We start from the raw sequence: 26365 nt of genomic DNA on the forward strand, positions 1-26365 counted from the left end.
TCTATTTTAGAAATTGACAAACTGATTGCGTAATTCAGACAGAAATGGAAGTGATACACCATAACTAAAATTGCCTTGACAAAAGGAGAAAGCCTCAAGGCCAATATTACTTTATTTTAAGGATTTTTATAAACCTACAGTAACAAAAATAGAACGTTTGTGTAAATACAGATAAATAGGTCAGTGTAACAGAATTAAGTGGTCAGAAATGAACTTACTCAAATCTCGACAACTGATCTTTGAGAAATATGACAAGGGAAGCCATGGGCAGGGAAAAGCTTTTCAAAAAAATTCTGAAAGAACTGAAAATCGTCACTACATATTCAGAGAACTGAGAGCCATGCTTTATACCACATGCAATGAGCTAAAGTGAATCATAATGTGAAACCCAAAATTAGAGAGATAATGTTTTGGTAGGCACATCCTCCTTAAATATCACACCCAAAGTATAATCTATAAATAAACAGCCAAACACTGTCCAACTCTAACAGACGTCATTAACAGAATGAAAAAGATGAATCCAAGATTGGGGACAATGCTTTTGCAAGATGAGGACAATCAACACATGTGTGGCCAAGAGCTTTCTTGTATCTAGAGGGCATTAGCCAACCCGCAAGACCAAACAATGAAAAAATAACAAAAACAAAAAGTAACTGACACTCCCCCCCGCTCACCCAAGGTGTACCAAGTTAGAATAACGGTAAAGCAGTCAACCAACCAGCAAAGGAAAAGCCCCAAACAAACAAGATGTAAGAACATGCCACACATAATCACTAATTCTACGTAAAAGGAAACGTGATTCCCACACTTAATAGAATGGTTGTAACAAAAATACTGACTATATCAATTGTCAAAAAGTTTTAGAAGGCTTAGAACTCACACATCGCCTATGGGAGTGTAAAATGGTTCAGCTACTTGTAAAACAACTTGGTCCTCTCTTATGAACTTACCCACACACTATATACAACACCGATCCTAGATCTGTATCCCAAAGAAGATGTTTGTGTTAAACAGAGAAATTCACATAAATGGTCCAGCTTTATCTGAAGTGACTTCAAATGGAAAACAACAAAATTGTACAGTAGAGGGTCTAGTGAGCCAACCGTGGAATATCAATATCAGTACAATGAAGTACTGCTTGGGAAAAAAGGGAAAACTGACATATCAAGCAGCATGGCTACAACTTTCTAGTACTATTATTATAAAGATAATGGAGTGCACATTGTATTTCTCCATTCGTGCAAAAATATGGAGAGCGCAAACCATTGTATAATGATAGGAATCAGATCACGGCTTTTTTGGGGGGAAGAAGGAATGGTAAGAGACAGGAGGGAGGGAGTACAAAGGGCCCTTTTTGGAGGTGATGGATATATGTTCACTGTCTTGATTGTGATGATGCTTACAAATAAATTCTTATCACTTTAAATGTGTGCAGTTTAACTACACATGGACTATGCTTCAACGACACTGATTCACTAAGTTTACTCACAGTGCTGAAGAGTTTAAGTTGAATTTTGCTATCTCTCATAGACTGAACATTACATTACTAGAAGAGAGACTCTCAGCCTGGCCACATCTGCTCCAGGCCCAGAACACACTCAGTGCCCTCTGTATGAGTTTCTACAAAGCATGGAGTAGTTTCGTGCCCGATCTAGAAACACAAATACCAACTCAGGCCCAGGTTCAGAGGCCACCTCAGGGCATGGAAGCGAGCTTTGGTTGTGACTTCTGTGGACAGCAGTTTCCATTCTTGTCTGTTTTAATTAGAAACTCATTTTGACGTGGAGGGCCAACACACAGATCTTCTAGACAGAAAAGAATCATGGAAATGGTAGATTTGAATTATACTTTAGACTAAGCAAACTTAAGAGACATACACAGAACATTCTAATTAACAGCAACAGGACACACAATCTGTTGGGTGTTTACACAGCTGGAGTCTACCACAAACTAGTGCAAATCATCCTCAAACTTCTACAAAAATCAAAACAAAATGAAAACATTTGTAAAGGGATGGTCCCGGGTTGGGGGGGGGGGATTACCAGAGTTAAGGATGCTACAAGGCTGATTGGCTGATCAGAACTGAGCTTGTGATTGGCTGGTCAGAACTGAGCTTGTGATTGGCTGATCAGAGTCGAGAGTGTGGAGAGCTGGGGGCGGGGGAGGGTAGTTAGATCTTCACAGCAAAACCCCCTGGGCTGTCTTCAGTTGTCCTACTAGGCAGTTATTATTCACCTCTTTTTTCCACCTAACATCACTGGGATTGTCAGGTAAAAATGCCTGTGGGATTGGCAAACAGACCCCTCACCTCTACCAGCTCAAAAGTGAGGAATCTCACCAGACGGCGTCTGAGGCCCATCACGGAGACTTCCCTATCTTACTGCAACATGACTGCTTGATGTGCCCATCATACATTTCAAAAGTGCTTTGATTATGGCTTTTTTTGTTCTGTTACTATGAAAATTACACAAAGCCATGGCCACATTGGAATGCGGTGTTTGAGGTAACACAAATCTATGTCCCCAGGCCATTCTCACTCATATTTAGGTTCCGGAATCAACTATGTCTGATTTCCTTTGAGATGTGAGATATTTTATTATCTATCTATCTATCTATCTATCTATCTATCTATCTATCTATCTATCTATCTTCCTATTTACTTATTTGTTTATTTATTCATTCATTCATTTAGTGTGAGTGTGTATGAATACTTGAAAACTCATTTTATTTTGTTTTCCTGAGATAGGATCTCACTATACATAGTGAGATCTTACATAGGCCCTGGCTGGCCTAGAAGTCACTTTGTAGGTCAGGCTGGCCTTGAACTCACAGAGATCTGCCTAGCTCTGCCTCCTGAGTGCTGTAAAAAGTGTGTGGCACCATGTGTGGCTATTTATTTTTTTTTATAAGTCCCACATTAACCTGGTACCAAAGCCACTGAAGGATGTGGAAAGAAATGAAAATTACAGTCTGATATTCTTGTGAGAAAAAAAAATCTCAGCATTTTCCTGAGGAAGTGGATTGCAACAGCATCTCAAAAGGATCAGTCATTGCGATGGAGTGGGGCTTGCTTCTGAGACAAAGAATGCTTGAACGCACGCACAATTAACAATGATGGCGTGCTGCATTACAAAATAGGGAAAAAAAACCCATGTGACCATCTCAAGAAATACAGGAAATGGCTTGGTAAGTTTAAACATCTATTCAGGACCCAAATTCTCAGATTATCTGTGAAAAGGATGCACTGCAACACACTGAAAGCATATATGACAAGACGGCAGATAACACTACATACTGAAAAAAGATTTGTATGCGCAGAATCACAATCTCAATATAGTCCCAGGATTCAAGTGATTGGCTCAAACGGGATGAACATTTTAAGGTGATCAATTCTTACTAGAACCTTGTCTTCTAAAAGATTTCATTACATGATCACTTGTTTCTCTAGTATTTCCAGATTTTGATGTTTTCAGTGTTGTCTTTTTTTTTTTTTTTTTTTTTTTTTTTTTTCTGTTCCTATAGATTTAGAGAACTTACTATTTTAATTTTCCTTGATGACAGGTCAAACTTGATGTGATTTGTGTTTCTGAGTTTGTGCAGGAGCACCTGTTTGTGTGCATGCACGTGTGTGTGTGTGTGTGTGGAGAGTTACAGGGACCTGCCCAGCTATACTCCCCAGAACTTGTTCAAGAAGTGTGCACTGGCAAACCTGGGTTTTACACAAGTTCTGGAGACTAAACTCAGTTTTTCATACCTTCCAGGCAAGCATTTTATGAACTGAGTTACCTCCTGGGCTCCAGAAATTTAATGGTTTTTATAGTGCATTTCCTTATAAATGTGTTAGCTAGTCTTTTCCCTTTAATGTTTGAAGTCACTCACGGCTTTTGGAGGCAGGGTTATTTAATTGTGTAGTGTACACTCAATCTACAGGCTTTTTTTTCAAATCAAGAGATTTTTTTCTCCCAGTGAATTCAATTTTCCCTAGTTAATAATTAGCAAAAAATTTGCACCATGACAAAAAAAAAAAAAAAAAAAAAAAAAAAAAAAAAAAAGCCTGTGCATTTCAGAAAGAGATTAACGAGGTTACTTTTTAACAAATGTAAGGTCAAAGAATACTATAAAAAGTTGGTTTTGACCCTGTCACATTACTCTCCTGAATGTGGCCTTTGTTTTATTTAAACATGAAATACTTAAATGGTCCAGGCTTTATTTTTTTCCTGTTTTCTTTGACTGAACCCTTAGCCCTACCCACAAAGTCTCAAGATGTAGGTAAGGAATTTACTTGTTTATGACGAGGGATGACTAAATTAGGGGAATTACTTTTCCTTAGCCTCTTAAACACTCTAATTACTCCAGTGGTTTTATTTATTTATTTTCTCTCTTTTCTTAGCTTATATATTCTGGTCAGTAATTTCAACCAACCCACTATGGACTTTCATTTTTGTTGTCATATTATCTATTTTACAAGGTGTATGTGCTCAGATATGGCCAACAATCGATAGAGGATAGAAAGTGTTGTCTTGAGATATAATTTATATATCAATATATAAATATTTCTTGTGGTAGATAAATTTATTCTAAGAGAAGAAAAATATATAGAATATATACATGCTTACCACATACATACACAGACACATACATCTAAACATATGTATAAAAGAGTATAGATAATCTTTAAAAAGTATTCTTGGTTGTCCAATATGTCTTTTAATTAGATGGTAAATACCCTCAGGCTATATGATACCCTGTTTCTCCTTTCAGCTCTCTCTCTCTCTCTCTCTCTCTCTCTCTCTCTCACACACACACACACACACACACACACACACCAATAGACTATGAAGGAGGTGTTAGCCTGGAGGAAAGGACAATATTTACATTTTTTAATGTCCAAATGAGGAAACTTTAACATTTTCCTATTCAGAGGAAGGTCTTTTTAAATCCTTCTGGCCAGAAAATCACATCTTCTATACATGAATATAATTTGCTTTATATCAGCCTAGGAAATGTACATTCAGGTGATATCATACAGACTGAGCAGGTTGTGTCTATGTATTTAAGAATATATGTGTATGTATATACACGTATAATGTGTATAACAACAATCAATGAAAAAAGAGGCCACAAATTTGAAAGAAAGTAAGGAGGATAAATGGGAGGATGCAGAGTGGGGATGATGTAATGACATATAATATTATAATCTTTAAAAATAAATTAAAAATGAATATAATTTGCACAAAAGCATCCAGCATATCGCAGTGGTCCTGGCCTGTGTCATATTCTACCAGGCAGTCCACGAGGTACCCCTCAGTAAGGGCATCACAGGGTTGAAGAGATGCCAGTTCTTGAGGTCTTTCTCTGCTTTCCCCACATAACAACCCATTTTAGACCCTGACATTTTTGTCTATTTACTGTGTTTTGTGACTGTGCTTTTTCTTCTTTTTATTACTCCCAGAAAAATTCAGGTCCTGTTGGTTTTTTTTTTTTTTTTTCTCAGTAGAACAATTGCTACAGTCCCCTCGTGGTTTTCCAACTGTATCACATCCAATTATTCTTCCTTCTTTCTACTTGACAAATAGAAAGACAAGTGGTTCCTGCCACTTTCCAGTTGTTAGGCACTGAGGGAGGGCCCAGCACACAAGATGCTTCATTGCCTGGTGTTCCTGATTGTGTGTGTGTGTGTGTGTGTGTGTGTGTGTGTGTGTATCCCATATGAAAATCTCAATGGTTTCCAATTGAAGCCCACACTTCTTGGATTTACATGCAAAATCCTCATAACTCAAACTCTAAAAGAGTCCTCATTCCTCTGATGAAATAAATTTTACTTTCCCAAATATGTCTCAAGGTTTCTTGTTGTGCTTTTATTTACATGTTTTCTCTACATATAAGACAGTGCACCTTACTCTCCTACTAATTTTGAATTTTTTTTTCAGTCTTAATAGGACACTTCCCCTAAATCCTCTCCAGCTCTTTGCTTAGGGATTACAAGGCATGCACGATGAATATTTAGCTATACTCTAAATTGGATTATAGTCATGTGCATGAGGCAGTTCCACTGTGTGAGTGCTCAGGAAGCCGAGGTTCAAGGAGGGTGGCCTGATTGCTCATTGTTGATTGTTTCATGGTGCCCAGAGCAATACTTGATAACCAATAAGCACTGCAAAAATTTAGCCTGTGTGGACAAACATAAATCCTCTGTGATCTGAGAAAGGACCTGTGACTTTGGGGGAACCTAGAGATCACATGACTTCACTGCCTGCAGGATACTTATCATCAGGCCTTGCATTGATGACATTACCTATCAGTTAATATTTGCGTAGCTTTTCTTGTCCTAAATGATAGACGTGTAACATGCAAATGGCAACCCATCACTGCAAAATCTAAAATCTGGACAGTTTCAGATGAATTCAAATAAATTCAATTTATAATTCCTGAATACACACTCAGCTCTGAATAGGTCTTAAATTTGTGTGTGTGTGTGTGTGTGTGTGTGTGTGTGTGTGTGTGTGTATGACTTTTACATTCCTTATTAAATGTGTTAAAACATTTCCACCATAAGCCTTTTATAGTTTCACACTGGAATGTCATGTAAAGTTATTTATTGAAAACAATGCTAAAATGTAAGGATATGTAATGACCTCAGCACCCTTGCTTTTCAGAGCACCTCAATGGTACCCAGAAATTCACAGCCGAGAACATTCCATACCTGTGAGTTTTTCCGGATTCCCTTTGATGATGATGTTTTTTTGTATCCTTATCTGATATGTTCTAGGAAGGCAAAAGGTTGCTCAAATATAACTTAGTTACACAGCAGCTGTATAAAGAGTAACTGCATTAGCCATTTCTATGAGTTATTTTTAGACATAACTAGGACTCTGCAGAAGATCACTGTGTACCCTCCATGAACCATTGCAGGACCGTCATTGCATTTGCACAGTATGTCCAGGAAGCATCCTTTGAGGAGGTGGAGACGCTGGTGAAGGTCATGATAGATTACAAGGAGAGGTGCTTGGCTGATAGTACACTTCCCGAGTGTTCAAAAACAGCTGTGAGTAAACTGCTCGTGGTTTTTAAACATTTTATTTACCTTTTGATTATTATGTGCATTGGTGTTTTGCCTGCATGTATGTCTATGTGACAGTGTCAGATCTTGGAGTTACAGACAGTTGTGAGCTGCCTTGTGGGTGCTGGGATTTGAACCCAGGTCTTCTGGAAGAACAGTCAGTGCTCTTAACCACTGAGCCATCTTTCAATCTCCCGACTATTATCTAAACAAGATCTAAGAATGGTGCTCTAGACACATAGAATTTCATATTTAATTGTGTGTGCACAATTATGCACATGCTAAAAAAGGCTGTCAAATTCCCTGAAGGCTGAATTACAGGCAGTTGTGAGCTCACAGTATAGGAAGCACATGAGGGTTCCATACAAGGATACAATGCACCCCAAATGGGGGGACAGTCTCTCCATCCCTGACACACACTTTTTACTTTGCCTAGCCTCAGTGTTTAGAATAAGGCACAATCCTAAGGCGAAATGCTGAGCTGTGCACTTTCAATCTCTAGGCCTAAGACCTGCTGACACTCTGTAACACCTACGCAGGCAAAGGAAGGGGTAACAGTCTGAGATACATGCCAGGGGTCAGAGGTTCTCTTGGCTGCCTCTCCTGCTGTGTGCTCTACCGTCACATTCCCTCTTGTGGGCTGACTCCAAATGGAATCTCAGGAAATGGCTGACCACCATGACCACACTGATGCTGTGACTCTGGGAGATAAAGAAAATCCACAGAGGACTTTGTTTGGTACCGAGGATGATCTATAATAGCAATTTTCAATTTCAAAGAAGAGCATTTACTGAGCATGTGGCAAACAAAAGTAAAACACAAAACAAAAACAACAAATAGCAGGCAGCGAGTAAAAGCAGCATCTAAATAGCAAAACAGCATCAAACCAGGCTCTGACAACATCCATAGAAGCGACTGTACCGGCTCAGTTGAAGAGAAAAAACAAAAAACAAAAAACAAAACAAAACAAAACAAAAAAACCAAAGGAACATTACCAAATTGGACACTTAAAATACGCAACAATAGAAATGACTAAGGGAAATCTTTCTGAAAATGGCTTGCTGGAGTTCCCAAACTGGAGTTCTTCAGGCCATCAGCCTGCTCTCTCAGTGTTTGAGCGTCTGGCTTCTTATGTCACGGCGGACGTTTCCCTACCACCGGACGTATGATAACTTCTATTAGAAGGAGCACCATGTTGTTAGTGCTCTTAGATCCCTGCTGGTCTCCTTTCTCCCTGTCACGGGATTTGGTGGCCAGCCTGCCCCCAGACAGGGAGGTTTATAGGACACTTGGCCTAAACCTGCTTGAGTCTGAGACAAGGGGGTGGGGGCATCTTTCACTTCCAGAATCCCCTCTCAACAAGCTTAAGGAGCGCGTGACAAGTTACCGATGCAATGTCTAGTGCAGAGCCGTAATGTCGACGTTACAGAAAGAGTGACAGGTGAGGGAGGCCTGTCTTGGATGAACTTTCACAAAGTGTGGCGTGGTCTCAAAAGGCTTTAGGCAAAGACAGCCTGTAGATAGATGCGTCCCAAAGGGACGCGATCCTTTTACTCACTGAGAGCTTCACCGTGACAAAACATTGCTTTCCTCTCTGTTATCCAGAACGAGGCTATACAGGACGCAATCTGCACTTTGGAGGGGCTGCCGCAGAAGCTTAATTTTTCTCACTGCTGCAACAAAGCCGCTATTCCAAGACGACTCTGTTTCTTCCACAACAAGAAAGCTAATGTGGGATTTCTGCCCCGCTTCCCTACTCTGGACCCAGAAGAGAAATGCCAAGCTTATAAAAATAACAGCGGATCTTTTCTAAACCTGTAAGTTTAATTTTAGTATCAAAAAGGATTAGAGGTATTGTTCTTATTAGGCTAAAATCCACTTTTTTTTTTTGAGCTTTATAATTTTATTTTCCAATCAACTTCTGCTTTTCTTTATTTTTGCATGTCTGGGTTTATTGGTGAGTAGGCTGCTTCATAAATTCATTCACTGTTTCTTGTGTCAGGAGCTGTGCTTTGTGAGGCTGTGGCTGTGGACCCTGATTTTAAGACTCTCCCATTAGCGTTTTCTATCTTCTCACATGATGCATGCACAGCATTGAAAAGCTAAGAAACGTAGGGATGGAAATGTTATCTTCCCAAGGGAAGCTGCAGCCTTTCCCTTGGGAAAACAGAAATTATTAAACATTTAGCCTCAAATTTCTTTGCAATAGTGTAGAGAACACAGAAGGAACTTCTTTTTTCCCCCTGGAGAGCTATTGTGCTTTGAAAACAATCACAAGTTTTTTTTAAACTTGTGGAGGTTCTTGAATGTCAGATACGATATGTTTAGGTGACCGTTGTCACAGGAAGGGAGGGAGGAACACACACAGCACAGCATTCAGCATGAGAACTGCCAGCCTCATCTGCAGTTAGCAGAGGCTCCAGCTAAGATGTGAAGGGCTTTTCAATGAACTTTTCTGCAAAGCGGAAATCCTTTCTCACCCTCCCCCCCCCCCTTTTTTTTACAAGTTGCTTCTCTAGCCACCTTCGGACCCTCCCTTCCTTTGTCTTGTCAATCATCCTGCTTGTCTCCTTTTCTCCATCTTTTCTCTCTTAAAAACCTTACTGTTTTCCAGCTACATGTACGAGGTTGCCAGGAGGAATCCCTTTGTCTTTGCGCCTGTTCTTCTCAGAGTGGCCGCTTGGTTTGAGGAGGCAGCGACCACATGCTGTGAACAGCTGCAGAAAGCGACCTGCTTTCAAGCCAAGGTGGGTCCTTCGCTTGGTTCATCAAGAGAATGAAGAATCGCCCAGTGGCACGGCTCCAGATCTTCACTTAAAACTAAACACCTCAGAAAGCGTGTTTGCCATATGAAATATTATTTTACCACCCTCACTGACGTGAGAAATGGACTGTTTACCGGAAACCCTTGAACTCTAGCGATTCACTGCTTGCCAGGGTCTCACTTTTGGTTTTGTCTCCCTTATAAACTGGAAGAAAGCTCCAGTGTGCAAGTCTCTACGGTAAATGCTGGTGTGATGGCTTTTGCCTATGACGTCCTGTCTTTTGGCATTAATAATATGGTGGGATGGTGCCAGTGGGGACAGCCATGTTCAGGGGACACACTGCAACAAGCCTTTCTTCTACCAAGTGCAATGCTGTCATCAGGAATACTGGCCCTTCCTTTTTCATGTGCCACAGATACACATTTCTCTCAACATGAAAATTTACTTAGATAGAAATTACATGTATTTTCTGTAGCTGGAAATCTTCTGAAGTAGTTTCTTTACCTATACTCGAAAACTAAGAAAAAAAGTGAGATTTTGGTCTCATTTCAACATTAGTTTCTTTATCTTTCAGGCAGCTCCCATCACACAATATTTAAAAGCATTATCTTCTTATCAAAAAACTGTTTGTGGAGCCCTTATGAAATTTGGACCCAGCATCGTAAACTCTATGTGAGTTCTGTAGTGTCTCTTGTGTTTTCTTGCTTTTTTTTTTTTTGGTTGTTGCTCTTTCTGTTAAATAGGTGCTGACTTTACTTGTAGTCTTCCTGGTTAAGGGTTTGGGGGAAGGTGAGTCAGTCTACATGGATGGCTCAAAACAAGGTCATTAGGTCAAGACGAGAAAAGACATAAGCTGAGAGGATGATGCCAAGGGAATGGTTAATCTGAGATTCCTTTGGAAAGTGTGTGTGATGGCTTTTCTATATATACTGCAGGCAGCTCATATTGTTTGTTTAGCTGTAGTAATTATGGGAGACAGAGCCCTTCTTGGGCCATTCTTAGTTGGAGTTCAGAATTTGGGGATGAGGTGGGGGTGGGGGTAGGAAAATACCGGCCAAGTGATCATATAGCTCAGCAGTTCTCAGCCTGTGGGTTGCAACCCCTCTGGGGGTTAAGCTACCTTTTCAAAAGGGCTGCCTAAGACCATAGTAAATATCTGTATTTATATTATTATTCATAGAAGCAAAGAAAGTACAGTTACGAAGTAGCGATGGAAATAACTTTATGGGTGGGATCACAACCACATGAGGAATTGTACTAAAGGATTGCAGCATTAGGAAGGCCGAGAGCCTCTGATATAGACCGTGTGACAGTACTATCAGCTATTTGATGAGAACATCTGGAAAAACTCATGGTATCAACTGTCTTTGATACGTATGCAATTTGTGTGTTATATAAATAAAGACCTTCTGTCTATTGTCTATTCAAATTATTTTAGTAGTCTATTAATGGTCTCTCCAGAAACATTGCTGTATTCAGTAAAAAATTCCCCAAGATCGGATTTAAGGACCTTACTTCCCTCTTAGAAGATGTTTCTTCCATGTATGAAGGATGCTGTGAAGGGGATGTTGTGTATTGCACCCAGAGCCAGGTAAATTTTCTTCAAAATAGAGCAAAACCCAATGATTTTTAATATTTGTTTTTTTCTAATTGTCACATAAAGTTGCTCATACTTATGAGATTCAGTGCATTACTGCGATACATTTGTGTATAATATACACCGATTACTTAGGTGTTATCAGTCTGTCATTTCTTTACATTGAGAGATTTCAAGGCTCCTCTCTTCTAGTTCCTCATAGTAGGTGACTGTGACCAGGGATCTCACTAGACTACAACTTCCACTATCATCCTTATCCTTTTCGATCCATTAATAACTCATTTCTTATATGCCAGAAGCCCCCAGTAAGCCTCAGGAAATGACCTTATTATTAAGTTTTTAGAAAGTTGCTTTCTTTGATTTATTAAGATTTTTGAAATAAATTCAAATGATCTTTCTTCCTTCCTCCCTTCCATCCTTCCCCTCTCTCTCCCTTCCTTTCTTCTTTCTTTCTAGTTGACCAATAAATATTGTGTGTGTATACAAACATTCTATATATACACACATACATATATTTATGGCATGAATAATAATATTTTCATGTATATGGCCATTGTGGTATGGCTAAATCAAATTACTTAATATAGATTTCTATATTGTTCTCACATACTTATGTTTTTGTGGTAAGAGTACTTACTTTCAATTTCCTTCCCTGACAATTTTCAAATTATATGACAGTCTGTTGCTAACTATCGTCACCACGATCAACAGTAGAATGCTTGACATTATTGCTCCTATAGACCTGAAATTTTGTTTTTGACCAACATCTTCCCAATTCTTCCTCCTATCCCAGTATGTGATAATCCTTAAAGTGGTTTTTGTAAAGGAATATGCCAGTAAACATATTGTTGAGCTGAAATTGTTCATGCACTTTCAACTCAATACCATTTCATTAAAAATACATGGATTTCTTCTTAGTTAAAATTAAGTTTTGCTGTGATGGCTTTAAATTTGTTTTACTTACAGCAAAGACAGCATATTACTTAAATGACTTGAATTTTAGGGTATTGGGGAATGTCTGCTTTAAATTAAGCAGTGGACAGAACATGTCCTCCCAAATGATTTTATTCTCAAGGGTAGCCCAGTTAAAGGGATGCCACTCACAATTTATTTTTGTAGTATTTGCTTGTTTATGGAAATGTGGGTTTAATAATATTAAATTGAATTTACTAAATTAGTATAATAATTTAAATTTTCTATGGCTTGAAGCTGAAACTAAGAGATCATATTGTATTTCAAATTTCTTCCTCTTTAATGTCTTTATGGATAAATGCAAGAAATTCAATTGTCATGAACTGAAAATAGGACTGAATTATCCGGAAATCAGAAAGTGCTGGGCTAGGAACAATGCTGGCTTCAGATGAGACATGAATGCTGGAAATGGGGTACCAGTTCCTATCCCACTTCTCCTTACCTTAGCCTTGGAACTCATCTGGTCCCTCACCCTCAGATTGTACCAGAAGATTTCAGATAGTGGGAATATATTGACTATATTAGGGAGACCGGAAGTACCCAGAGAGCATGGAGCAGGAGAATCTAGAGAGGGGAGTGAGGACCAATCTGCTTTTAAAATTAGTCCTGGACACTTATGGTGGAAACAAACAGCTCCCACAAGCTTTCCTCTGACCTCTACATATATGCCATGGCAGCATGTGTGTCCTCTCCCACAGAACTAAATCAACACAGTAATTTAAAAATAGTGAAGCTGTCAATGTATCAGAGAAGTTGGGGCAAAGTACTTAAAAGACCAGTATATAACATGTAATGTAAGTTTATGATAGCGCCTATTGCTTTTCTTGGTTATTCAACCTAAAGTCCTAAAGGGAGAAAACAGCTGGACTAATGCAAAACTTCATGAGTATTAAGTTAGTGTGAAATTTGAATGAATATTATCTATGTAGTCAGTTGATGGGTGGGTGCTAATTCAAGATTGGCTTTGTGAGCAGCCATTCTTTTATGAAGGAAAAAGCAGCCCTGACGGAAATCTAGAAGTCCAAACTTTTCTTGTTCTCTTTGATACAGAGCCAGGTTATAAGCCAAATTTGTTCAAAACAAGATACCATCTCAAGTAAAATCAAAGATTGCTGTGGAAAGAAAACACCAGAGCGTGAAGACTGTATAATCAACACAAATAAAGACGACAGACCGGAAGACTTGTCCCCCAGAGAACCCAAATTTACCGACAGTGAAAATGTGTGTCAAGAACGAGATTCTAACCCGGACAAGTTCTTTGCTGAGTACTATATAACTCTTTATTGAAAGTTAAGAGGGCAAGCAAAATATAAGGCATTCTATGCGGGCTGATTTGGGTGGAGGATAAGGCATCGCAGCTCACGGGCATCACACAGTTTATAGAGATCATGGCTCATGCATGCGTTATTTCGTACACTTTTAAGCAAAAACAATGATGCTATTATAATGATGGCTATCATTTACTGAATACTTTATATATGCCAAGAAATAGGCTAAAATATTATTCAGATTATCCATTTTAATTCTAAGACCGGATGTAGTATAAGTGCCATCTCCCCCAATATTTTGAATGAGCAAAGCGAGAAATAAAGGAGTTGAGTGACTTGTGCAATATTGACAAGTGAAAATGGCAAAGTAAGGAAGTGATTACAGGGGTTCTGGTCGTAAGAAGTCACTGGCTTGACTGTCCAGATATGTCACTCCACTGTTCCCAAGGAGAAGATTAATGGACTGGAAGCCACAAGACTAAATATGAATCTTAGTTGCATTATATTTGGTTTTATTCACCACCCCGTTGTTCCATTTCGTTCTTCCATCCCCTCTGCCCTCTATTTTCTGCTCACTTTCTTCCCCAACAATTCTCCTCCATGTGCTTTTAAGTCATGTGTATCTCATTGTCCCTTCTTCAGTCTCTCCTTCTCTTAAGACCTCCTTTAGGTCTTAACATGCACACGCACACGCACACACACACACACACACACACACACACACACACGTATGCATGCTCATACAAAAAAATCAAATCTAGATTCTGTGTTTGACAGAAGCAAGCAGTATCTGTTGTCTTTCTGAGTCAGGCAGGCTTATTTCTCTTAATATAATGATCTCCAGTTCCATATATTTTCCTGCAAATGCCATCATGTTATTTTATTTTTCTTTATGGATGAAAAGATGCCACGTATCACATTTTCTTTCTTCATCTGCTGGTGGTCTCATTTCTTAGCTATTGTGGGCAGCACAGCAACTAAACCCAGATGTGCATGCTTCTCTGTGGTATGTTGACTTAGAGTCCAGCAGACATGACATGGTTTTGTTTCACAGTAGTACTTTTAGAATTTTGAGCAATCTGCACACTGACTTCTACAGTTTTTTTTCATTTCTGTTCTGACTTCTTCAATGATACGTCTGGTCATTCCAGAGTGTGTTGTTGTCTTCCTATATTTTGTAGTCTATGCTATTGATTTCTAGCTATATATTATGATTTCAAAAATACAAGAAATTACCTCAATCCCTTGTATTTGATAAACTTGACTTGTTGCCTAGATTATGGTCTATATTATAGAATAGTCTATGGGCACCGGGAAGAACATGTATTCTGTTTCTGTGGACTAGAATGCTCTATACTAGTTTGTCCAGTCCATTTGGATCTATGGACCACTTTAATTGAGGGCTTTTGTTTATTTTTAGCTTGGATGATTTAAATGGAGTACTAAAGTTATTCACTATTAATTTACCAGGACTTATAATCTTTAATTTCTATTAGTGTTTCTTTCATTAAACTGGGAACCTCAATGTTAGATATATATATGCATTTGTAATTGTATCTTCTTGATAAATTATTACCACTATTGATATGTAGTGACTTTCCTAAAACTGTGGCTAGTTCTGATCTGAAGTCTAGACAGATTTCAGAATAGCCCTGACAGCTTGTGTTTTGGCTTCTGTTTGCTTGCTAGGCTTTTGTCCACCCTTTGACCTTCAATGTGAGCATTTTTTATCAGCGAAGTGTATTTCATGCGGCCAAAAGACAGCTGGATCTAGATTTTTTAATCTGGTCTGCCAGTCTGTATCTCTTCATAGGTAAGCTGAGACCACTTAGAGTCAGGATTCTAGCTGAGAACATTTTCCAGTTCTTGTCATTTTCAAGGCTGTTTTGCTAGTTGGTTGGGTTATAGTTTCTCCTTACCTTTTGCTCCTATTAGTTTTAGGGATTTGCTGCTCTACCATGTTGGCCATGATGGATTTAGTTCCCCTAGCTCTCCTGTGTTCAACTAGTCTCATGAATTTCTTTCTTTCTTGGATTTAGTGCCTTGGGGTGCTTCCCTCTTCCCATGTATGTAATATTCCTTTAGATATGAACTGAGTTTGTGCTAGCCCTGAAATGTTCTCCCCCATCAGCTTTAAAAGAAGGCTTTCCCAAATACAGCGATCTTGTTTGCCAGTTTTTTTTTTTTTCTTTCAGGACTTGGAGTATGTCAGCCGTACTCTCCTCCTTTTAAGGTTTCTGATGAGAGATCTGACATTACAATGAGTTTGTCTTCACGCATAGGTCTTTTGCTTTGTATTTTGGACTTCTTGACAGGTTCTGCCCCCATCATGTCTATCTGGGGTTCTCAATGCTTCCTGTGCTGGAATGTCTGTTTCTTTCCCTACACTTGGGAATTGGAAGATTATCTCAGCTTCTTCTTCTGCCCCGTGGTTTCTTGATTGTTTGCCCAAGATCTTGGAAACTGTGGGTTTGTTGTTGTTGTTTTTGTGTTTACAGATGTTTGAGTGTTATATTTGGTCAACCTTGTCTCCATCTCAAATATCATCCTTTCATCTGCTTTATTAACTCTATTGCTGTTGCTTTCCACAGTGGTTAATTTTTTTTTTTTTAATTTGACTGATGGACTGTTTTCATTTTCAACACTCTTTGCTCTTTTGTTTCCCTGCTGAATGTATCTTCCACTTTGCTATCTTCCTATTCATGTTGCTAATTTTCTTATCTATTTTGCTGACTCTTCTATATCTTTTTTTCTTTTTCTTTTAACTTTCCTCTCCAGGTCCTGGGAAAAATTTATCTGTTTGTTCCTGTCTTACCTGCCCCCCTCCTCCCCCGGAGGCATTGATTGATCCTACCAGAAAACTTTTGAAACCTGTAACTGGCATTTTATCTAATCCGGTTAGATATCTTTGGGTTCACCAATTGAAAGGTTATGATTTTTTTTTCGAGGGTTCACATTGCCCCACTTTTTATCTTCTTCTGTTTCTGGGTTGCAATCTGAACATCTGTTGGTTTTGATAGTCTCAATCCCCAGTACCACTCAGCAAAGAGAAGTAAACTGCTTTTGATAGTGACTTCTGCTTCTCCTGGCTACCACCCATCAGACAGCTGTTTGGCTGATGCTGTACATAGGTTTGCTTTTTAATTATGTGTATCTGTATGTATCTGTGTGGAGGAATGTGCCACACGCATGTGAGTTCAGGTGTCCATGGAGGCCAGCGTCCTTGATGGCTGTAGCCAGCCCTCCAGCATGGGTGCTGGGACTTTAACTCAGGCCTCTGCAAGGGAAGAGCATGCTCTTAACTACTGAGTCCTCTTCGCAGGCCTGTTGCTTACTTCTGATTAGTGTACCCTCCATCATTTTCCCTGGTCTAGGCTCCTTCTCATTGTCTTTGTAGGTTTCTGAAGCTCTCCTTCATCTCTGTCTTTGGAACACAGTGTATTCTTTATCATTTTGCCTCCTCTAGAAGCTTTGTAAAGACAGTTTCTAGCCCACCATCTTACTCCAAAGTCTCTAGAGTGTTTTTTGTTTGTTTCAGATTTAAACAGAATCTGGGATATTTACATTTACATAATGAGCTATGTTGGGGATGGGACCCTAGCTTAAACAACAAATTTACTTATGTTCCATATATATCTTATGTGCATAAACTAAATTAAATGAAACGTATACCAGATTTTGTTTTGTTTTCAAGACAGGTTTTCTCTGTGCAGCCTTGGCTGTCCTGGACTTACTTTGTAGACCAGGCTGGCCTCAAACTCACAGAGATCCATCTGCCTCTGCCTCCCAAGTACTGGGATTAAAGGTTTGCACCACCACCATCCAGCTGTATACCAGATTTTTAATACACCTACATTTTGGCCATAGCACGTCACATGAGTTTAGATGTAGAAATTATCACTTATAATATCATATTGGCACTCAAACAGTTTGGGATTCTGAGGCATTTTGGACTTCTGATTCCAGGAATAAGGAAATGTAACCTATAGCAGTGTGCATAACCAGCCCAGGGCTTAGTGTCTTCAGATACAAGGTAGTGTTTATCCTAAAAAAAAACCAAGTGAAATAGAGTGAGAATGTGTCTGTATGGCCAGCAGGTCTTTACGACTGAAGTCTGATCCAACGTACAGCACCAACGGTGGCTTCACAATGCCACCTTCCTTCCTCTCCCTTGTCCCTCTGCTCCTCATGTCATATGCTCTTATGCCTTTGGATTCTTTCTCTGAGCTCATGGAAACCATGACCTGTGGTTTTGAGTTAAGGAAAGAATAATGCCCATATTTGGCAAGAGACAGGAGGGAGCAGTGTACAGAGCCACGCTGTGCCTCACCAGGCATATGCTAGGAACAGGGGCCTGCACCACCTCCTCCTAGTCAGAGCTCGCGACTCCAAGTGCGTCTCTCAGGAGAGAGGGCTGGGAAGGCTGGGTGGAGTTTTGCAAGCACGGTTGGCATTGTGCAGTGCCTGTGACGCTTCATGTGTTAATTTTTTTCTAGTAGTTGTTTCTGTGTAATCCCAACAACTCTATCCTCTTTGATGAAGAAAGAAAGTCTGAAATATAACACAGAAAAAAAAAATGGCTGTAAAATGTTCTCTAAACAGACTAAATTCCAGATTTAGCTCTGGCAACAGACACATTATTAGATCTTACCAGCTTTAATGAAAGTGGAATTGGGTATTCTGTTCTTTCTATAAGTTCTAGCATCATAAATGTTTTGCACACCTCAGGTTTACCTACGAATACTCCAGGAGACATGCTGAGCTGTCGACACCAGAGCTTCTAAGAATTACTAAAGTGTATAAGGATCTCTTAGAAGATTGCTGCAAGAGAGAGAGCCCAGCAGATTGTTACCGCCATGCGGTAGGTCCCATCAACGTGGATGCAGAAAACTGAAAAAAAACAATCAGTTTTTATTAAAGCTTTCTGATTATAATGCTATGCTATAATAATATACAATTGCATATAATATTACATGTGATATATAATTATTTGGCCAGGCGTGGTGGCACATGCCTGTAATCCCAGCACTCAGGAGGCAGAGGCAGGCAGATCTCTGTGAGTTCAAGGCCAGCCTGGTCTAGAAAGCCAGTCCAGGACAGCCAAGGCTACACAGAGAAACCCTGTCACAAAAATTATAATATTAGATTGAATATTTTCTTTCATATTCTTTTCTCATATTTGGACATGTTTTAAAAACTGAGATAAAAAAAGTACATTTCTTAAGAAATATCTGGAGTTTCTATTATTTAGTATAACAGGAAACATTTTGCTTTGTATTCATTCAGTGGTGCTATGTTTGTTTCCTATTACAGTCACAAAGTAAGTGACTTTAAAGAACAGAAATCTAGCCTCCTCAGGGTATCAGTGTATGAAATGAGCCTTACAGGGCTCAGCTCAAAGTGATTCCCTCCACAGGCTCCAGGGAGTGTGTGGCTTGCAGCTTTTAGCACAGAAAACCTTTCCCTTCATGAGCTTGGGATTCTCACATAATGACATGAAGTAATTTACTTACTTGCTGTCCTACTATGTGTGGACATTCAGCATGTTAGTTATGTGTTTAGAACTGTGTAAGATGTTCATAGGTGAGAATGTCATTCTACACATTTTATTTAATAATTGTAGTCTTCTTCTCAGGATAGATCATTGGGTAAGGGGGATATGGGGTCAAACTACACAGATTTTTAGAAACATTTGACAAAACTGTTAAGTTAACTTCTGAAAGTTTTTTTTTTTCCTGGCCAGAGTTGAGTCCCAGAGCACTGCTTGACAATGCTTGTTTCAATATTGCCTTTACCAATATTTCACATGCAAATTAGGCTTGATAGATTTATGGGTAAAAAGTGGCTATGTTTTAAGTGGCTTGATTTCTAAATTTACATTAAAAATTTCCTATGATGCAAGTTTTGATATATTATTTAAAATTTTTAAATTTCTATAAAATGTTTTCATGTTTAGTTTTTGTTTTCATATTGAAATGAATAGCTTTTCCTATCTTTTCATATACTTATAAAATATAACTTCATATTTTATAGAAGTATTTGATAAATTTTTACAATATCTTTGTTATATACTACTTTTGCTTTATTTTATATTTTTCTTCCACATATTATGAAAGTCAGTTTATAATCATTCAAATTTAGGCAATGCAATATGAAAACTTTTTTTTCATTTATGTTCTGTTATTGTCCTTATCAAGCTACTGTGTTCCTCATCTTTGGATGAGTCATGGTACTAGAAAATTCTCTTTTTTCATGTGGCCACATCTGTCCATCATGTTCATGTGATGCAGTATGGTTCTCTCTCATAACACCTAGAAAAATATCCAATTTATGCGGTGACTGAAAAAAGTCAATCAAATAATTGAAGACAACTATAAGATGTTTTAAGTTCCAAACCTAAATGGAGGGAAAATATACAAATAAAGATAAATGCACCTACACCATTCTACAGCAATGTTTATTAGCTGAGTCACCCTAGAGAGTTCCTTATGTTCACAAAGCTGCCAGACGCAATGGCACACACCTCAGGAGGCAGAGGCAGGCAGATCTCTGTGAGTTCAAGGCCAGCCTGGTCTACAAAGAGAGTCCAGGACAGCCAGGGCTGTTACACAGAGAAACAAAAACAAACGAACAACAAACAAAAGTTCCTTTACTAGTGATGAAGAGAATAACTTCTCTGGGCACTTCTGGATAAGGATCACACATATCGTCAAGATAAAGTTTAAATTATACCTTGTAAGTCCTAAAGCTCTAAAAAAAAAAAAATGAGCTATTTGAATTGATTATCTATAATTGAATAATCCAAATTCTTGCACGTACACATAAAGCTATGTTCAATTTGGTGAAAAATATATAGTAATTAGAGTTTGGACATAATCTGCAAACACAGAAAGACAACAAGCTGACACGAGGCTTCATCCAATTGTAGATAAAATGCTTGTAATTATGATTGCTTTAATTTTTAGGAGGATAAATTCAATGAGACCACTGAGAAAAGCCTTGCAATGGTTCAACACGAATGCCAACGCTTCCAGGAGATGGGGAAGGATGCTCTCCTCCTCCAGTAGGTTGTCCGCATAGCTGGGCTAACGCCTGTGCCTGAGACCAAATAATCTCTCAAATATAGAATATCAGTCAGTCTTTCAGCTACGGCAGTTTCATCGACCCTGGGAAGGAACAAAGACATAAAAGTCAAGAATTTACACTGACAGGAATCTTTAACCAGAAGCGAGGCCACAAATGGAAAGAAATATGGGATTCTGGGTAGCGATTCTGTAATGCTTTCGTGTCTCTGAACTTGGGTTTCTCACCTCCAAATCAGCGTTCTTGGATTCTGTCCTGTGAGAGAGGGGAAGGGAGAAAACTTCAGGTGTCTACTGTTTTCTGGGAAAGCGAGGTTACCTCAGGGGTTCAGCAAGTCATAATTACAGTGGATTTGCTTAACAGAATAGCGTTTATCCTTTTGGTGCTTTTATGAGAATTCAAGAATAATATGCAACTAATTTAGATTTAAAAATAATAGTCATGCTAGTGCTGGGTTTGTTAAAGTTCAACATCTTCAGTTCAAACAAAATACAGTTTGAAATGCGACTTCATCATTCCTGCAATGTTGCTATTCGCTGTTATGCTGACCTCAGTCCACGTAAGAATCTTAGTTCTCTTTGTCTTATTCCTAGCATGTCTGTCCTTTAAGACTATTTAGTCTCAACACAAAATATTTCAACAACTTTACTTCCTGGCCAAGGCCATCTCTGCCACGGATATTCCATTGTGGCATGAGGGTCACACTGTTCTGGCACTGACTTTTCCTGTCTCTCGTGGGCTTGGTAGTAGCTGTTCATGGGTATCTGCCTTCATCCAGAGCCAAACAGAAGTGTGTTCTTTCAGTTACATTGCCAAGTTCACCAAGGCAGCCCCCCAGCTCTCCGCGGAAGAACTGATCTCCCTTAGTAAGGAAATGACAACAGCTTTGGCAACATGCTGCACGCTTACCGAAGAATTCGCTTGTGTCGATAACTTGGTGAGTACAGCCCGTGTACCTGGCTATTCTTTTGTTTATTTTTTCTTTTTAAAAATTTAGAAACATTATTATGGTTTATTCAGATTACATCCTGAATGCTTTGTTTTTTAAATTTGCAATTCTTAAAATTAAAATATAATTACATCATTGCCCCTTCGCTCTTTTTCTCTACTTATTGTTTTACACACACACACACACACACACACACACACACACACACACTCAACTAAAACTTCCTGAGGCCATTCAGTGTTATTTATATACAATGCTTTTAGGCCTGGCCATTTGGTGCTGGGTAACTAATTGGGGGGGGGGTTCATCCCTGGGGAAGACCAGCACTTCCATTCTCAGCAGTTGTTAATTGCCTGTGGCTCTAGAGATGAGTCAAGGAGATTATCTCCTCTTTCCCTATTTGCATGTCTGTTGGTACTCTGTCTATTACCTCTTGTTCCTATTTTTTGAGACAATTTCTTTATACAGTGCTAGCTGGCTTAGAATTGGAAAGCTATAACCTGCATTCCTGGCATACTCAGGTAATCAAGTTTATTCCTTCTCAAGTCTCTGATGGAGTTGAAGACCAGGTAGCTTAGTTTTACGATGAAGCTTAGTTGTTTAGGGGTTGAAATGTTTTCAGGTCTAGATAGATGTTTTAAGTTGATAATGACAAGATGTGATGGAGATTGATTTACATTCAGAATTTTAGACACACCAAGATGAGAAAGATGTTTACTTCAAGGCTGCCAAATACAAATAGCCAAAGCACTAAGAATACAACATTTATATAATTCCTGATTGTGTCATGGTTCTTCTTGCTATAGGTAGTTTATTGCATATATATGTGTGTGTGTTGCATATATAATATACATATATGTAATCATATAAATATCTATGGTAAAAAAAAAGAATTCACTATGTCAAATCAGACTGGTCCCAAATCATGGTGATCCTCTTGTCTCTATCTCTCTAGTGCTGTGATTATAGCCCTGGTACTTGACTTTTTTTTATTCCATCCCTTCCATTGTTGATTTATAGGAATTATCTGCTTTTATCTGTTGTTTTGACATTGTCCAAGCAAGACATGTTATTTTCCTTTTGGCTTATCATATGAGTTCCTGGCAATTGGGAGAGAATGTGCTAGGTTATTTTCAAGGATTTTTCAAATTATCTTTCTTTTGAAATCATCAGAGATCACTGGCCAGGGCAAATGATTGAAGAATCACAGTATTGCACCCGAATGGCACAGTTAGCCTTTTTCACTTATTTTGTAGTTCTTACACATGCCAGGTGGGCTCCTTCTACGCCACATCCCAGATTGCCAACCCTGCCAGTTTTAGTAGTGTTACAAAATTTGCCTTTTGCTCCCAAAGGGAGAGCTGAGAAGAGAAAGGATACACTCCTCCCAGTCTTTTAAGAATCAGGTGGAGAATACAGGGGCTTGGATACACACAGAAACCCATGTTTGATCGTCATGTTAAAATGGCTCTTCACAAGTCTCTGTACTTTGTATATGCAACACGAAGAAATTAGTCTGTAGGCATTTAATTTCTGTAGGTTGAATTTTGGGGCTACTGCTTTTTAGCCTTTAGATTCTTGCTACACAGTACAGTCTCATGGGTACCTGTGCTTTCCTAAGCAAGTTTGTTGTTGGTCTTAGAACTAGCTATTCACCTAATCATATATATGTACACACACACACACACACACACACACACGCACACACACACATATATTGTCCTTGGAAATCATAACTGTGTTCTACTTCTCATTGGTATAGGCAGATTTAGTTCTTGGAGAATTATGTGGAATAAATGAAAACCGAACCATCAATCCTGCTGTGGATCACTGCTGCAAAACAGACTTTGCCTTCAGAAGACACTGCTTTGAGAATCTGAAAGCTGACATGACCTATGTGCTCCCATCGGTCTCTGCACTTGTGTCTGCTTTGCGTGCAGACTGGTGCCAGGCTCACCAAGAGGACCTTCAGCGTAAGAAACATAGGTAGGAGCTCTCTCCCGCCCCTCCCTTCCACAGCCCAAAGGCACTTATGTCTCAGAAAATTTACCATGATGGCTAGGTACTTTGGCTGATACAATTTGTTTTGTTCAACAAATTGTTTACTCTTCTAGTCCCCAAACAACATTGTGTCTTTATTTCTATTATTTAAAGGTGAACAACTTGATGATCGGGTCCCTTGTTGGAAATCTATCGACCAAGCTGTGATTTTGAAAGATGGGTCAAGCATTAGCCAGAGGGCAGGAGCAAATGAGCTGGCTTTTTTTTTTTTTTTTTTTTTTTGAGAGAGAGAGAGAGAGAGAGAGAGAGAGAGAGAGAGAGAGAGAGAGAGAGAGAGAGAGAGAGAGAGAGAATGATATGGATATTTTAAAATGCTATTACATTGTGTGTGTGTGTGTGTGTGTGTGTGTGTGTGTGTGTGTGTGTGTGTGTGTGTGTGCGTGTTTTATAAGACCCTTGCAGAAATGGAAAGTTTAAACATTTTTTTTTTTTTTACACTCACTGAACTTGAAGTCTAGGGCATGTATTTCGGTAGCAACCAGTTGGAAGAAGAGGAGCTACAGAGGGGAATCACTCACCGATTTGGTTGGGTGTCGTTGAACACAGGTTTATGGTCAACTTAGTGAAGCAGATGCCGGGGAGCACGGCTGAGGAGCATCTGTGTTTGCTCACCAAGTTCACTGCAGCTGGGGAGAAGTGTGGTGAAGTGCGGGAGCCAGAAGCCTGTTTCCATCCAGAGGTGGTTATTTATTGCTTTCCCCCTGAGAGTCTATAGGTGTTTCTGGAAAGATTAGCAAGATAGAATTCCCTATGGGATCCTCCCTTTTCTGCGCATGTCCAAGAGTCCTGCGCTTAAGAGCGCAATTACCACCAAGCTAAACTTTAGATGTCAATTCTAGAAGCTTTCTGCCCTAAGAAAAACTGTCAAGCAAACTTTGCTCCAAACTTTGCTGGTTTTTTTTTTTTTTTTCTGTGTAACTTAAACAAAGTTACATTCATCATTTGCAAGGGTTGGAGGCAAGGGGTCGGCAGCCCGGACAATAGCCAGGTCCCGCAGTGGAGCTACAAGTCAGCAAGGGAGGAGTGAGTCAAGCACTGCGGGTGGGGTAATTTTGCAACCCAGTCAGAGTACTTCTTTCTACAGAACTCAGGAGGCAGGGATACATGTTCCAAAACACCATTTTGTTCCCAGCACGTGTTTTCAACTTCCTCCTGGTCATAAGTTAATCATCGTTGATAAACAGTGACAGCACAGAGTTATCTTTTATAGTCTTTCCCCCCCCATCAACCCCACAAGCAAACTTCTAATCTTGCGGTTTCAAGGGCACTAGACAGGAAGAAAATCTCCAAGCCAGTCTGGGCAGATCGCCATGTCCTGAGCAGTGTATTATCAGCTTCTAATGGCCAGAGGGCAAGTTGTCATTAGGCCCAGGAAAAGTCTTCAGGCCAGAGCTGCTGCAGTTATTACTCAGTTGCTGGCACCATTCAACGTTTCTATTTTATATATCTGTAGAATTTATTTATATGCCTCATCTTAGTATTCTTTTGTTTCTTGGTCACATGACACCACAGTGGTCCTGCATGAGCTAACTTTTCTAAGAAAAGGGGATTTTTGTTGTTGTTGTTGTTGTTGTTTGTTTTGTTTTTCCAGACAGGGTTTCTCTGTGTAGCCCTTGCTGTCCTAGACTTACTTTGTAGACAGGGCTGGCCTCGAACTCAGGGAGATCCAGCTGCCTCTGCCACCTGTGTGCTAGGATTAAAGGCGTGCATTTACCTTTTTAAGTTTACTTCGGTCTGATTACCTTGTTCCTGAATAAGGGCAGGGGCAGGTGTTGCAAGAGTATCTTAGAGCGGGAGCCTCATGAGGAGGTTGTCTCTGGCATCTTTTTGTGACTCACAACCTCCAGGGTGTAAGAAAGACCTTCAAGAATTCCGGATAAGGATATCTCCCTAAAAGTGGGAGGGGTAGTATGCTAGGGACTTTCCTGGGAAGGATTAAAAGTAGCACTCCTGGAGAAGGCATAAATGATTCCTAAGAAATTTCCCATCTATGTATCCAATATTCCCAAGTTGTACAAATATCAAAAGCCCCCCCCACCCCCACCCACCCCCTCAACCAAGCAAACAACACGTGAAGAGCAAGACCGAAAACGAAGGATGGCACAATGGCGGTTGCATCATTCGACTCAGCTGCGCTGGGCTTTTCTAAAGCAGCTGCGTTGCCTTTATGACTTTTGCTGTTCCCATTAGATAAGGCTGTGGCAAGCAGCTGTAAGTAAGAATGGTAATAGTAACTATGCTGGCATATTACACCATCCCTCCCGACTCCTTGACTTGGAGTCTCTTGTCATCATAGTGAAATGGGGTCAAGGTGACTTGCCAAGGAAATCACAGTCAGCTGAGAAGGGCGAAGGGCAGGAAAGGTACTAGAAATGGGGGTGGGGGGGTGGGGGGGCTCAGGTGCCTGTTTCATCTTTCTGGATCGTCCCAAGGTCACTCGGGTTGACAGCGCAAGAGGGAGATGAAGGTAAGGGAACAAGGGGGAGGGAGGACCTGTCCCTGCTCCTCTGACCCCTGAGGCTGTGGCACGGGCAGCAGCCTGATGTGCTGTGCCCCTGGAGCCTGTGAGTGTCAGCCCCAGTGGATGGCTTCATGGAGGGTATGACGGAG

At 39.7% G+C, this 26365-nt stretch overlaps 1 protein-coding gene across 1 annotated transcript; it reads left to right on the top strand.

Annotated features, from left to right (window-relative positions):
* Positions 1–4146: 4146 nt before the first annotated feature.
* Afm (afamin) lies at positions 4147–24620 on the top strand. Its single transcript, XM_051170595.1, has 13 exons — positions 4147–4269; positions 6657–6705; positions 6913–7045; positions 8666–8877; positions 9675–9807; positions 10400–10497; positions 11287–11416; positions 13445–13659; positions 18391–18523; positions 20628–20725; positions 21550–21682; positions 23457–23680; positions 24302–24620. The coding sequence occupies exons 1-13, from the start codon at positions 4158–4160 to the stop codon at positions 24468–24470; spliced, it is 1839 nt and encodes a 612-aa protein (XP_051026552.1). The 5' UTR covers positions 4147–4157; the 3' UTR covers positions 24471–24620.
* Positions 24621–26365: the final 1745 nt, after the last annotated feature.

The sequence above is a fragment of the Acomys russatus genome, chromosome 28 (genome assembly GCF_903995435.1).
Source record: "Acomys russatus chromosome 28, mAcoRus1.1, whole genome shotgun sequence".
In the NCBI taxonomy this organism is placed as follows: domain Eukaryota; kingdom Metazoa; phylum Chordata; class Mammalia; order Rodentia; family Muridae; genus Acomys; species Acomys russatus.